The sequence below is a fragment of the Artibeus jamaicensis genome, unplaced genomic scaffold (genome assembly GCF_021234435.1).
Source record: "Artibeus jamaicensis isolate MK-2021 breed Jamaican fruit bat unplaced genomic scaffold, CSHL_Jam_final contig_64, whole genome shotgun sequence".
NCBI lineage: Eukaryota > Metazoa > Chordata > Mammalia > Chiroptera > Phyllostomidae > Artibeus > Artibeus jamaicensis.
The window spans coordinates 3494452-3507266 of record NW_026521911.1 but is presented as its reverse complement, the minus strand read 5'-3'; the positions used below and the strand labels follow the sequence as shown (position 1 = coordinate 3507266).

The 12815-nt window shown below is 52.2% G+C and overlaps 1 protein-coding gene across 4 annotated transcripts in view; it reads right to left on the bottom strand.

Annotated features, from left to right (window-relative positions):
• The window catches only part of SLCO2B1 (solute carrier organic anion transporter family member 2B1), a 61386-nt gene that overhangs the window by 31364 nt on the left and 17207 nt on the right, over window positions 1-12815 (bottom strand). For 3 of the 4 annotated variants that reach the window (XM_037131507.2, XM_037131504.2, XM_037131505.2), the window contains exons 2-7: window positions 10215-10345; window positions 9044-9181; window positions 7570-7732; window positions 5640-5870; window positions 5292-5390; window positions 2906-3084 (exon numbers count right to left, since the gene is read on the bottom strand). In XM_037131507.2, coding sequence (XP_036987402.2) covers window positions 2906-3084; window positions 5292-5390; window positions 5640-5870; window positions 7570-7732; window positions 9044-9181; window positions 10215-10345 — 941 coding nt within the window. The remainder of the gene's footprint in view (window positions 1-2905; window positions 3085-5291; window positions 5391-5639; window positions 5871-7569; window positions 7733-9043; window positions 9182-10214; window positions 10346-12815) is intronic. The other variant, XM_037131506.2, reaches the window with a different exon arrangement.

The following is a 12815-nucleotide window of genomic DNA, read 5'->3' as shown; positions in this document are numbered from 1 at the left end:
GAAGGTACAGAGAATAAGTAGCATAGATGGTAGGTAGAAAATAGACAGGGGGGAGGGCAGGAATAGTATGGGAAATGTAGAAGCTAAAGAACTTGTGACACATGGACATGAACTAAAGGGGGGGAATGGGGGGAGAGTGTGTGCAGGGTGGAGGGGAATAAAGGGGGAAAATGGGACAACTGTAATGGCATAATCAATAAAATATATAAAATAAAATAAATAAAAATGGATGAGATTGACATTACTGGTGTCATTGAGCATTTACTAAATTTCTATTTTGTCATTTTCTTTTGTATTTGGAGCCAATGTATTGTTTTTCAGGCCTGATGTTTCTCTGGGTCCCTGGGAAATTTGAAGGTTCTTGGCCCAGAATCATCTCTCCTGCCCAGTGACTCACACGGTCCTGCCCTCTCTCCCCAGCTGTGACGCTGGGCATGTCCCTGCACCTGCTGGGTCCAGCATCCTCCTCTGAAGAAAGACTAGCCACCCTACAAACCAAACAGAGGGATTCAGTTGAGATTCCCCTGAAGCACCTAACCCGCTGACCTAGTTTTACTTCTCAGTGAGTCTTTGTCCTGACTAGGCTGTGCCTGTTTTAAGGGTAGAGACCACGTAGTGAGCTCCAGGGTCCAGGCTGATGCCTGGCGCAGGGAGGCACTCAGTACATGTTTGTCCCCTTGCCGTCTCTGAGTTTGTCATTGCTATTGCCAAGTCCTTTGCCCAGGCTGTTTCCACACCAGGAACACCCCTCTCTCTCTTTCCAGGCTTCCACACATCCTTTAAAATCCAGCTTAACCCCTCCTCTTGGGAGAAGTCTTCCCAGACCCACACACCTTCCTCCCAGTTCTCAACATCGCTGTAGAGTGTTTGGAATTTCCAAAGAAAACTTTAAGTGACAAGCAGAGAGCTGGTAGTGTAACAGTTAGAACTAGGGCCATAGGCACAGACAGGCTAGGGTTCTCATCCTATTGCTGCCCTTGCTGGCCTTGTGACCTTGGGCAGGTCACTTCCATCTCTTACCCTTGATCTCCTCTGCTGTGGGAAGGGCAGGAAATACTCACTGTGCAGGGCTGTTAGGTGGATGCAGGGGAGCTCCACATCCCCCAGGGGGCTTTGTAAGCTGTGAAGTACAGTGCCCAGGAGGGATGAGGGTTAATGTTACAAAGGAGGACAAGTTGGTGGGGGCTGGAGCCTGGACGAGGGTGGGACATACAGGGAGCTTACCCATTTTTTATTTGGGCTGCTTGTCTTCTTAGAGTCATATGAGTTCTTTATATATTTTGGAGCTTAAACCCTTGTCTGAGGTATCATTGGCAAATATGTTTCCCATACAGTTGGTTCTCTTTTTATTTTAACACTGTTTTCTTTAGCCCTGCAGAAGCTTTTTATTTTGATGAGATCCCGTTTGTTTATTCTTTCCTTTATGTCCCTTGCTCTAGTGGACATACCAGTAAAAATGTTGCTGCATGAAATATCTGAGATTTTCCTGCCTATGTTCTCCTCTACGACTTTAATGGTGTCACGGCTTATGTTTAAATCTTTTATCCATCTTGAACTTATTTTTGTATATGGTGTAAGTTGGTGCTCGAGTTTCTTTTTTTTTGCACGTAGCTGTCCAGTTCTCCCAAAACCATTTGTTGAAGAGGCTATTTTTTACTCCATTTTGTGTGACTGCCCCCTTTTGTCGAATATTAATTGCCCATAGAGACTTGGGTTTATTTCTGGGCTCTCTGTTCTGTTCCACTGGTCTATGTGCCTGTTTTTAATGCCAGTACCAGGCTGTTTTGATTACAGTGGCCTTGTAATATAGTTTGGTATCAGGTATTGTGATCCCTCCTACTTTGCTCTTCTTTCTCAAAATTGCAGCAGCTATTTGGGGTCATTTATGGTTCCATATAAATTTTTGATGTGTTTGTTCTATGTCTGTGAAATATGCCATTGATACTTTAATAGGTATTGCATTGAATCTGTAAATTGCTTTGGGTAGTATGGACATTTTGATGAGCAAAGGACTTGAACAGACACTTCTCCAAGAAGGACATACAGAGGGTCCAGAGATACATGAAAAGATGCTCAGTATCGCTAGCTATCAGAGGGATGCAAACTAAAACCACAATGAGATACCACTTCACACTAGTCAGAATGGCCATCGCAAACAAAATAATAAACAACACGTGTTGGAGAGGTTGTGGAGAAAATGGAACCCTAGTGCACTGTTGGTGGGAGAGCAGACTGGTATACCCATTGTGGAAAACAGTATGGAATTTTCTCAGAAAACTAAAAATGGACCTGCCTTTTGACCCAGCGATTTCACTGCTAGGATTATAGCCTAAGAACCCTGAAACACCAATCCAAAAGAACCTATGCACCCCAATGTTCATAGCAGCACAATTTACAATAGCCAAGTGCTGGAGGTAACCTAAGTGAGGTGCCCATTAGTAAATGAGTGGATCAAAAACTATGCTACATTTACACAATGGAATTCTATGCAGCAGAGAGAAAGAAGGAGCTCCTACCCTTTGTGACAGCATGGATGGACCTGGAGAGCATTATGCTGAGCGAAATAAGCCAGGCAGTGAAAGACAAATACCACCATATGATCTTACTTTTAACAGGAACCTAATCAACCAAAGAAGCAAAGAAGCAAAATATAACCAAAGACACTGAAATTGAGAACAGGCTGACAGTGACCAGAGGGGAGAGGGAAGAGAATTTCAAGGGAAAAGGGGAAGGGTTTGCAGAAACTAATATAAAGGACACATGGACAAAAACAAGGGGGTGTGGGAAAATGAGAGGATGGTGGGGAGGGCTGGGATGGAAGTAAAAGACAGAAAACTGTACTTGAACAACAATTAAAATGTAAATAAACAAACAAATAAATAAATAAATAATAAAGGGAGCTTACTTTGCTGATAACTGCAAAGACCCTTCGCCGGAAGAGAAGCTCATGTCTCTCCTTGGGCATCTCTCTGGGGAAGAAGAAGTAGGGGGTGGCAGCCAGGGCCACCACGCCAGCGGAGATGAGAAAGCCCAGCCACCAGGCACCCACCCATCGGGGGTCCTTCGAGGTCAGGTTGATACCACCTGGAAGAGAAGACAGTTAGGTTCAGGATGGGTCATCACTTCTTGGCCACCACCCTAGGACAGACCTCTGAGACATAAGGTAGGCTGGATAGGGCATCAGGAGATCTGGGTTATAATCCTGGCTCTTCCATTTATGCCCTGTGTGACCTTGGGCAAGTCCCTGACCATGTGTGGACCTCAGCTTTCTCAGCTACTGAGGCAATGTGTGTAGTGATCAAGGTCATAGACTTTGGAAATGGACTGCTGGCTCTGAATTCCGTTATTAACAGAACTTCGGGCAAGACATTTAACCTCCTCGTGCCTCAGTTTCTTCCTCTGCAGAACACAGATATCAGCAGTGCCTCCATCAGAGGGTTGCTGTGGAATCACAGAAACGAATACATGCAAGAAGCACAGAGTAGTGCTGGCACAGCGTGTCCTGTACAGGTGTTGGCTCCTCTTCATTTTATCACCACTGTTCTGATTGTTATTATTAACCTGATGGTTAGGACCACTCTTGCGGTTCTCAGACCTGCACGGTGATTAAAATCACCAGAGGTGTTTATCAAAAATACCTGGTCTTACCCAAGACCAGCTTAGAATGACCATGTGGTAGGATTGGAGGGTGACCAAGGAATCTGTACCTTTAACAGGTCCCCCAGATGATTTTTATCTCCCATAACGTGTAATTAGAACTAGATTATTCCAGATGCGTCTCCTGTCTTGAGCACCCCATTCTCCATCAAATCTCTAGACCTCATGGCTTCTTGGGTACCTCCCCCTTGGATCGCCACAGTGCCTGCGAACACTGTATAGCAATGGGGATGTGTGACGATTCCAGCCCCACGAGTCAGATTGGCTCCTGGGTAGCTGACCCTGAGCTCCTCCTTAGCAGAGGCCACGTGCACAGTTGGCACCCAGCAAATGTACCACATGCTGGGGCAGGCTTTAGCACGGGTACCTCCTCCACTTATTATCCCCCTGCTTCTGTGTCAGGCTGAGAAGAGTTCATTCACACCTGCATCTCCCCAACTCCTCTGCTTCTCACATACCAGTCTGTGCCTGCTGTGGACACAACCCGCCCACCCACGAAAGCCCCCAGAGAGGCAGAAGGACTAGGTTCACAGGACTATCCCGTCTGTCTGTGCAGGTGCCACATGGGTAGGATGATGCCAACAGAGTCAGAAAACACACCCTCTTGCCCTGAGCTGGGGTGCGTCTTAGAGACTAGGGAAGCCTTGGCTCCCAAGGGAGAGAGGAGTTATTTTGGCTTCTAGGCCCAGCTTCCAAGAAGGGGAGCTGGAAGTGGCGTGGGGCTGTCTCAGTGGCTCTTGTTCTGAGCTGCCCAGACCTGTCCTGGCTGGAGGTTCTGTTGAGCAAAACTGGAATCAGAAGCAGAATCTGCATGTCCTGCTATCTGTACCTGCATCACCTGAGATTTCTAGGACTCTCTGGAAAATCTCCAGGTGAGGGATAGGGCTTCTGAGCAGCAGAAGGCATAGTTGGGGGCTCAGCACTGCCCGGTATGGCAAGCAGGCAGCTGGGAAGCCACAGTGATCCATCTAAAAGGAATCCCCTCGCACTGCCAGCAGGGTGCCAGGAGCCCCCAAGCTCCTCCCTCTTGGCTGCCTTCATAGCAAGCTTCGATCCTACTCCTTGGCCCTCTCCTACCACTACTTGGATCAAGAGACCACCGTTCTCCAAATGGTGCCCTTGGCACAGGTTCCCAAACTGAGGTGGTCAGAATTGGAAGGGTTTTTCCAGGCCACCCAGTGAATTCCCACCAGAGAGAGGCCCGAGGGAACTGAGCCCTGCTCTGAAAGCTGTCTCTGTTGTGCCAATGTCCTGTTTCACCTGGGTCTTCCCCCCTAAAGATGGAAGCTCCCTGCAGACTAAGAGAACATGCACCCCTGTCTGCCCACAGCGTGTCTGAGCATGGGGCTGGGGGCCAGGGTGACTCCGGGATGGAACAAGGTGAAGACATAATAACAATGACAACAACCATGGCCCCTCCTCTGATAGAGCGTTACAGCTTGTTCCCAGCACTGGGTTCTGGTTGAGCCTTTGGGAGACAGGACAAAGATTACCTCAAAGATGGGGAAAAAAAAGGTTGAGAGGCATGTCCAAGGTCAGTGGGATTGTGGAATTTGAACCTGGACGCCCTGGCTCAGTATCTCCTATAAGAACAGCGGTCAGTTAGCTAGTATCCGTGTGCCCCTGGAGCTCACCTTCTGGCATTCGGTTAATGTCCACATAAAGTCTCAGCATGAGGCCACCCAGCCCATAGGCTATGCCTGGCCCCATCATCGTCACAGCAAACAGGATCCCTGCAACACAAATCCTAGGTCAAACTGCTCCGGCCCTGGCTCCCCTCAGTGGGTCAGTGCCTGCCCACTGTGCAAGAGCAGCCTGGCTCCCCGGGTTGTGCCCAGAAAACTTTCTAGGGTTTCTCTGGACCTTTACTAGCCACATGGGAGAGAGCCCAGTCACCCTGCCTCCCCCCCACTCGAGGCCTCTGGTCCTCCTGCCTGAGCCTGGCCCTCCCTCCGAGCCCAAGAAGTGGGCCCCTTCCTCACCGAGGTACAGGGGCGAGTTGCTGTTGTGGGCAAAGTCGTCGATATAGGAGATGCCAAAGGGCTGGATGGGCACGCTGCCCACCCCAAGCAGGGTCTGTGCCGTGAACATGATTGCCACCAAAGCCAGATGCTTGGCCTCCGTGTGGCCTGAACAGCTGCTGCCATTGGAGGGGACCGGGACCGAGGTTGCAGGCTGGCACAGGGAGGCCTCGAAGTCTTGCCGCATGTCCACTGAGAGGTGATAGAAAGCATTAGGATGATAGCTAAGACTTTCATATAGCACTTTCTGGATGCAAGGTCCTATATGCTTACCACAAACCTCAGGGAGGAGTGCTCTCATTATTCTTATTTCCCAGATGAGGGGGCTGATTGATGCTCAGGCAGCGACGAGCAAGGGTAGGGCCGGGACTGGAACCCAGGTGGCCTGGCTCTGGGTCCACACTCTTAAACCACCTCATGCACTCTTTCTGAGCAGAGCGGGTTTGCACCCTTGGGTGGGGTGGGGTCATCAAAGGTGACTAAGTTTGAACTGGGTTGAGAAGAACAAACAAGCTTTTCCAGAAAAAGAAGGTGGGAAGGACTATTCCAGGAAGCAGTCACCACACATTGCAAACCCCAGGGGCTTAAGAAGCTCAGCACTGCTGGCAGAGTGTGGGGGGCAAGGCCAGGGTGGAAGGCGGGGCCAGGCAGGGGAGGGGCGCTGGGGCTGAACTGTGTTCTTGGCCTTCCTGCTGGGGTGGGCTCAGTTTGGGACCCCAAGGCAAAGTTCAGTAAAGGGGCATTTCTTAATTTAGTACAACACATTCATTCCTTGCAGCTCACCAATATTTGGTGAGCAAACTTAAGGAGACCCTCATGTTATTATTATCTCAAGTGCAGGTCTAGAAGTGGCCTTCCCTCTGTGGCCTGCCCAGCTGGTAGCAGCTAGGACTCAGAGAGAAAGCTGGGTGAACCAAGGTTAAAAGCCTGGACCTTCAACCCAGCCTGCCTGGGCCAGGGACTGTGACATTTTTTAGCCTTCTGAGCCTCTGTTTCCTCACCTCTCAAAAGAGTCCCCCAGAATGGAAGTGCTACAGAAATACAGAATTCAGAGAGAATAATTCAGTCATTCAGAGCACGGGTACCAGGGCCAGGCAACCAGGGCGCATCATAACTCCGCCACCTGCATGCCTTGGGCATGTCCCTGCCTCTCTGAGCCTCAGTTTCCTCACTTATAAAATAGGATGATGATAGCACCTGCGCATGGGCCGTGAGCATGAAGAGTGGTGAGTCGGGTGGGTGGCTGGGTAAACGGATGGGTGGGAGAAGGCAGGAATGAAGCAAATGCTCGGGCTGCCTGGGCCACTCTGTAAGGGTGTAAGGGATGGGTATCCATCTGACCAGTGGGCCCGTGACACAAACCCTGCTGGGCTCAACAGGGGCTTCGCTGTTCCTGTCTAAAATTCTTCCATTTTTTAATTTGGTCATTCACTCATTCATTCTTAGTTTCATCAGCATCTTGGCTTCTTGTGAGGATTAAATGCATTCATACAAGCAAAGTGCTCAGAACAGTGTCTAGTGTGTAGTAAGTGGTGGGTGATACTGTTCTTATTCCACAGACATCTCCCGAGGACCTACTACTGCCAGGTCCCAAATAGACTGTGGTGTCAATTTGTCTCCACCTCCCAAAAACCAGTGGCATGCAAGCAGTTCCTCACCAAGACTGGCTCAGAGAGCCTCACCCCAGGACTCTACCCCACCCCGCTCCCCAGACCACACAAGGGATCCACTCGAGTTAGGGCTGAGAGAGGTGGTGGGGGTGGGCTGGGGAGGACTAGCAGGTGTCCTGGAAGGGCAGGCCCATCCTGCACGAGGAAGGCCCGGGGATGGGCCCCGGTGCACAGATGCTGCTCCTCAGGCTCACCTCCTGCCCAACCCCTCCTGCTCTTACCGGGGCTGGTGCTGTCGTAGCGGTACGGCTCAGAGATGAAGTGTGGAAGGGCCATGAGCAGGCCTGCCAGGGCCACCAGAATAGCCCCATAGCCGATCAGTCGGGGCCGGTGTACCCTGCTGCCAAAATAGCTCACAAACACAATCAGGGCTGTGTTCCCCACCTGCAAAAGATAAGGAGAGCCATTAAAGTGGAGCAGAACCCAGAGCTGGGGCTGCACCATCCCTGCCTTTATTGTCAACCTCAGTGTTCCCAACTGCACAGTGGACTGGCTGGCTAAATAAGAATCGGATTGTGGGTCCTCCTAGGAAGGGCAGAAATGAGAGCAGAGGGGATACATTTGGAAGCTCAATTTCATTCTGGAACTTGGGTTGGATCCCATGTTAGAATATGAAGGGGGGCCGTCAAGGAAAAGGGTTTCGAGTTTCTGGGGTGTCATGAATGAGAGAAACAAATAAAGATTAAAGCCAGATGACTAAGTCTTGGAATTTTGAGCCTTGGAATCAAAATCCTAGGAACTTGCAGATAGGAAGCTGGCCCTTCCGTCAGAAGCTGGGGTGAGTGTCCCATTTCACTGCTTACTGGCTGGAGGCCATGGGTGAGGTCCTCACCCCCTGAGCCCCAGGCTCTTTGATGGTGGAGTGGTGGGGTTGGTAGGAGGACTAACCCGGAGGGCCAGAGACAGAGAATGACTTGACCAAGGTCCCAGAACTCAATAATGACATTCTCTTCCCGGAGGTGAGGTCTAAGGAATATCTGGGAACTTGGTGTAGCTGGCAAAATTTGGGTTTGGAGGAATGTGACACATCATGCCCAGGGGAGAGAATTTCACAGAAATCTCTGGGGGTGGGGAACAGTGAGAGTGATCTCTGGACGGGGCCTTCTGAAACATCTGGGCGGGGAGGGGCTGGGCACAGCTGGACTCAATCTCCAGATCCACCCAAAGCCATTTACTCCTCTCTGGCTACCAACCTCAGAGGCAGAGGCTGCGGATCCTTGGCCAACTCTGAGGACCAGACTTCCTGCCATGGCATCACTCCCTCCCCACAGTTCCAGACTTTTGCCTTTGACCTAGTTTCACACTCTCTCCCTACCCTGATTCCATCCAGGGACAGGCAATAAAGAAAGAGGAACCAAAGGGTAGGGGGCTGGATATGGGGACACTGGCTAGCTCCAAAATACTCAACATCCCCCACTAAAGTGCCCCCCAAGGACAGGATTGCCAATACTGTAACTTTCCAGGGAGGGGGAGGTCTTCTCAATAGGCTTTGTCCTAACTGGTAGTTCATCCCTTCATGGGCCAGGATGATGCAGAAAGAGCCAGCTAAGGAGGGTTTGGGAGGCGGCTGTGACAGGGTTGCCTGCAGGCACTGGGAGCAGAAGGGTTTATGTCGGGGTAGTGAGAGTGCAGGAAGGGGGTCCGTGGGGTGTGCCTCTACTTCAGGTCCACCCCCATGGCAGGCAGGACCATTACCTCATTGAAGGCAGCCAGCAGCCCCGAGGTCTGGCTGGAGAGGCCAAAGCGTTTCTCCACCGTTGAAATGGAGCTCTTCAGGTAGCCGGAGATCATGAGCTGGGCCAGCTGCAGCAGACTGTGGCACAGGACGAAGAACTGCCAGAAGGAGGGGCCCCAGTGATGGCAGCGGGCAGAGGGACAGGAGACAAAGAGGTGGAGAGACGGAGGTGGAGTAGGGGAAAGAGGGAGCATAGGGCCGTGAGAGGAGCAAAGAACAGAGACGAGGAAATGGGGGACAGACACACAGGAGGAGAGAGAGAAAGGGGGAGTCAAGGACAAGAGAAGAGAGAGTTATTGGAGTGGCCATAGCTTCCGAGGCGAAGAGCAAAGCTTTCCTGGGTGCCCTCGGGGGCTCCAGGGTTTACCCGAGACCCACATGACTGAGAGTAGGGTCTCCGTAGGCCTAAATAGTGCAGCCCCCTCTGACCCTCAGAGCTCCCAGGGCTGGACTGGACCACCTCCCTGTCCACCTCCCGCCCTTTTCTCCAGGAAGCTGCCCCACATCCTTCTCCACCTCACCCCCACTCCCCGCCCACCTTCCCCTTGAGCTCCCTCGAGAGAACCTGTACACACCAAATCCCCAGGCTGCCCACTCCACCCCACCCAGCCCCACCTCAAACATTTCTTCCTGCTTCCAAAAAAAAAAAAAAGGCAGAAAGGAATTCTGCCTTAGGAAAGAAAAACAAGTGTCAAAGAATTAAAGAACAGAGTTTTTATGCCAGAGCTTAATAACATTCACTCTGTTCTTCAGAGTCTCATTCCCTCATGTATGAGGAGAGTGTCCCTTCTCCACAGGGTTACCGTGCACTGACACAGGTTCAGGGTCCCTGGGGCCCTTCTCTTTCCCTCTAAGGAAATGAGAGGTAGGAGACTCGTCCCGTGCTGCCACGGAGCAGCCCCTTTTTCATTCTGAAAGGAGAGAACATGTACTGAACATTTCCCATGTGGCCAAGATCAAGCTAAGTGCTTTCACAGATCATCCCTCTGATCCTCACAGTCACCCATTCTACAGATGTGGAAACTGAGGCCCGGGAAGGCAGCAACTTGCTTGGCATTGCACAGCCTGTCAGTGGCAGCACTCGCTGTGCCAGGCTTGGATGGCCCTGCGCTGCCAGGCCCCGGGAGGCACCTTGATGTTGTGGAACACGCTTGGCTTCGAGTCCTGAGATTCTCGGCTGGCCACGTCTCCAGGTGTGTCTTCTGTGCCCATCGTGGCCTTGGTGTCCTTGTCTGTCATCTGGGGCTCCTCCCCCACTGGTCCTGTGGGACAGACTGCCGGGGGTGAGAGGGAAGACAGAATCCAGAGAATGGCCCTGACCTGGGTAGCCCAAGGTATTTCAGAGGTCAGTGAGGATCGGAAAGTCAAAACACCTTCAGACTTCCTGAGCCCCAGGAGCTGAAAGGGTCCTTCTTGAGGGGGTGTGTACTCCTTGTGCCCACGTTGGCCAGGCCCTGACTGGGACCACCTGTTTCACACTGTCACTCCATTCCTAGCACAGGCTTGCCTTCTAGGGAGAAGCTGCTGAACCCGTCACACAGCTTCGAGCAGTAGCCCCTGTGGCCTGGACGCAGACTCTCAGCTACCTTAGGCCTGCAGCGGTGAGAGGCCTACATTGGTGCCCCTGGAGGCCATGTCCGGCCTGGTCTGGTCTGGCTGGATTAGTCTAGGATCAGACGTCTGAAGCCACTAGGATCAGGGGTGCGGGCTCAGGACATGGTCCACAGTCAGGGCATAAAGACTTTTCCTGGAAACAGTTTGGGACAGACACCAATGCCCCCAGAGGGCAGCAGGCTGCATAGGACCACAGAGCTAACCAGCCCAGTCCCCAAACCACACACCAAACCATGTTGTTGATCGGTGCAGAAAGGGCCCTCCTCAGAGGTCACCCTGTGTAACCAACCTCCCCAGACCGAGGCCCCAGGTAGTGGGCTGGCCCCAGACGGCAGAGCTGTGACTGAACTGGACGCTTGGCCCCATGACACATGTCAGTTTTCTCCCATGGGATCCGTGGCAGTCACATCAGCATCGCACTTATGGCAGCAAGAGGAAAGCTGAGCCCCTTCGGAGGCACCTCCTCCGGTCTGCGGACGTATAGTCTCAGCAAGGAGCCAGAAGTTCGGCTTCGGGAAGCTCCGCCCCATGGCTCAGATGGAAGCCACCTGCACCTTCTGGCAGCCCTGGCCTCGGTCTTCCTCCCCTGCTGGCCCCCCCCACTTCCTTCGGAAGCCTCCTCCATTGTTTCATGTGCCTCTCATCCCTGCAGGAGTTTCCTCTCATTCAACGAGCTCCTCTGGAGCCTGAAAACTGACCCGAGGACACCTCTGACCAGAGAGGGGCTGGGGGCTCTCCGTACCCGGACCTGGAAGGCAGACCCAGGGGCGAGGATGCAGAGGACGGAGGGGGACTGCAGCAAGCAGAGGCTTGGGGCTCGTGCACTAGAGCTGGGAGGCTGAGAAATTTTTTACATTGAGATATAATTCACAGGCCATAAAATCCACTCTCTTAAAGCACACAAGTCGGGGGGTTTTAGAATAGTCAAAAAGTTATACTCCGTCACCATGAATTCCGCAGCATTCTCATCACCCCAGTGAGAAATCCCATACCCGCTAGCAGCCACTCCCCACCCCTCCCTCCCCAGCCCCTGGTGCGAAGTGGTGTCTTGTGTGGTTTTGATTTCTAGTCCCCCAAGGGCTAATGATGTTGAGCAATTTTTCATGTGCTTGTTGGCCATTTGTGTGTCTTCTTTAGAGAAATGTCTGTTCAAAGAGCTAGAGGAGCTTGACTGAGGAAGTGACCATGTGTGGCTGGGGAAGAGTCCCTTTTGGGGCCATAAGCACTCAGTGGAAACAGGAGATGGTGAAAGAAAGTGACACCTGACAGGGAGGAGATGAGGGACTGGCTTCGTGGAGGGGAGCAGGGAAAGCACTGCAAAGCTCACTGAAGGGCTTCCCCCCCACCCCAGGATACTGGCAGCACCGCTTCTAAGCCCCAGATCCTCTCCCTGGCAGAGACAGTGAGCCACTCCAGCCCGCAGAGACGCCACGCTACACTCTGCCTGCTTGGGAAGGCTCTCCACTGCTCCACACCTCTGGTGCTTTCATTGTCTCCATGCTCCGGATGAGGATGCCGAAGCTCAGAGGTAGCTAGCTCTGCTGGTTGACCTCAGTGCAGGGACTCAAACTCAGGTCTCAGCCTCAACATCCCTTTGTGTTCCTTGTGCAGGTTTGATGAGGGGAGAAGCACAGTGCTCTAGCCCAATCACACTTGGCCACCTGGAGCACAGCAGTGCCCACCAGCCAAGGGGCCAGGCCAGCCAGAAAATGGGGCTGGACCTGAGGCTGGGAGGGCAGAAGTCACTGACCTGGAACCCCAGCTCTGAAAGAAATCCACGGTGGACGGACGAGGGAGAGACAAGTCAGTGAACCAGCTCAGAACCTTCCACCTCCCTGTGGCCCATTCCACAGCCTTAAGCTCTGAGCAGAAGAGGGAAGCACTGGCTCTAAGACCTCGAGTTCTGAGAGCAACCATATGTCACTGCATTGAGTGGTCAGCTGGTCACTGAATGTGGCTGGGCAGGCAGGTTTCTGGTCCCCTTTGAGCCCTTCTTAGGGATTGGCTGCAATCACTCCATCTCCCTGATGGAGAGCAAGACTCCCCTCAGAATGAGGGTCCTGAGTCCAGGGCTGTGTGTCCTCCTCCTGTGACATCCTTGAGGCCCTTCCTGTCCTG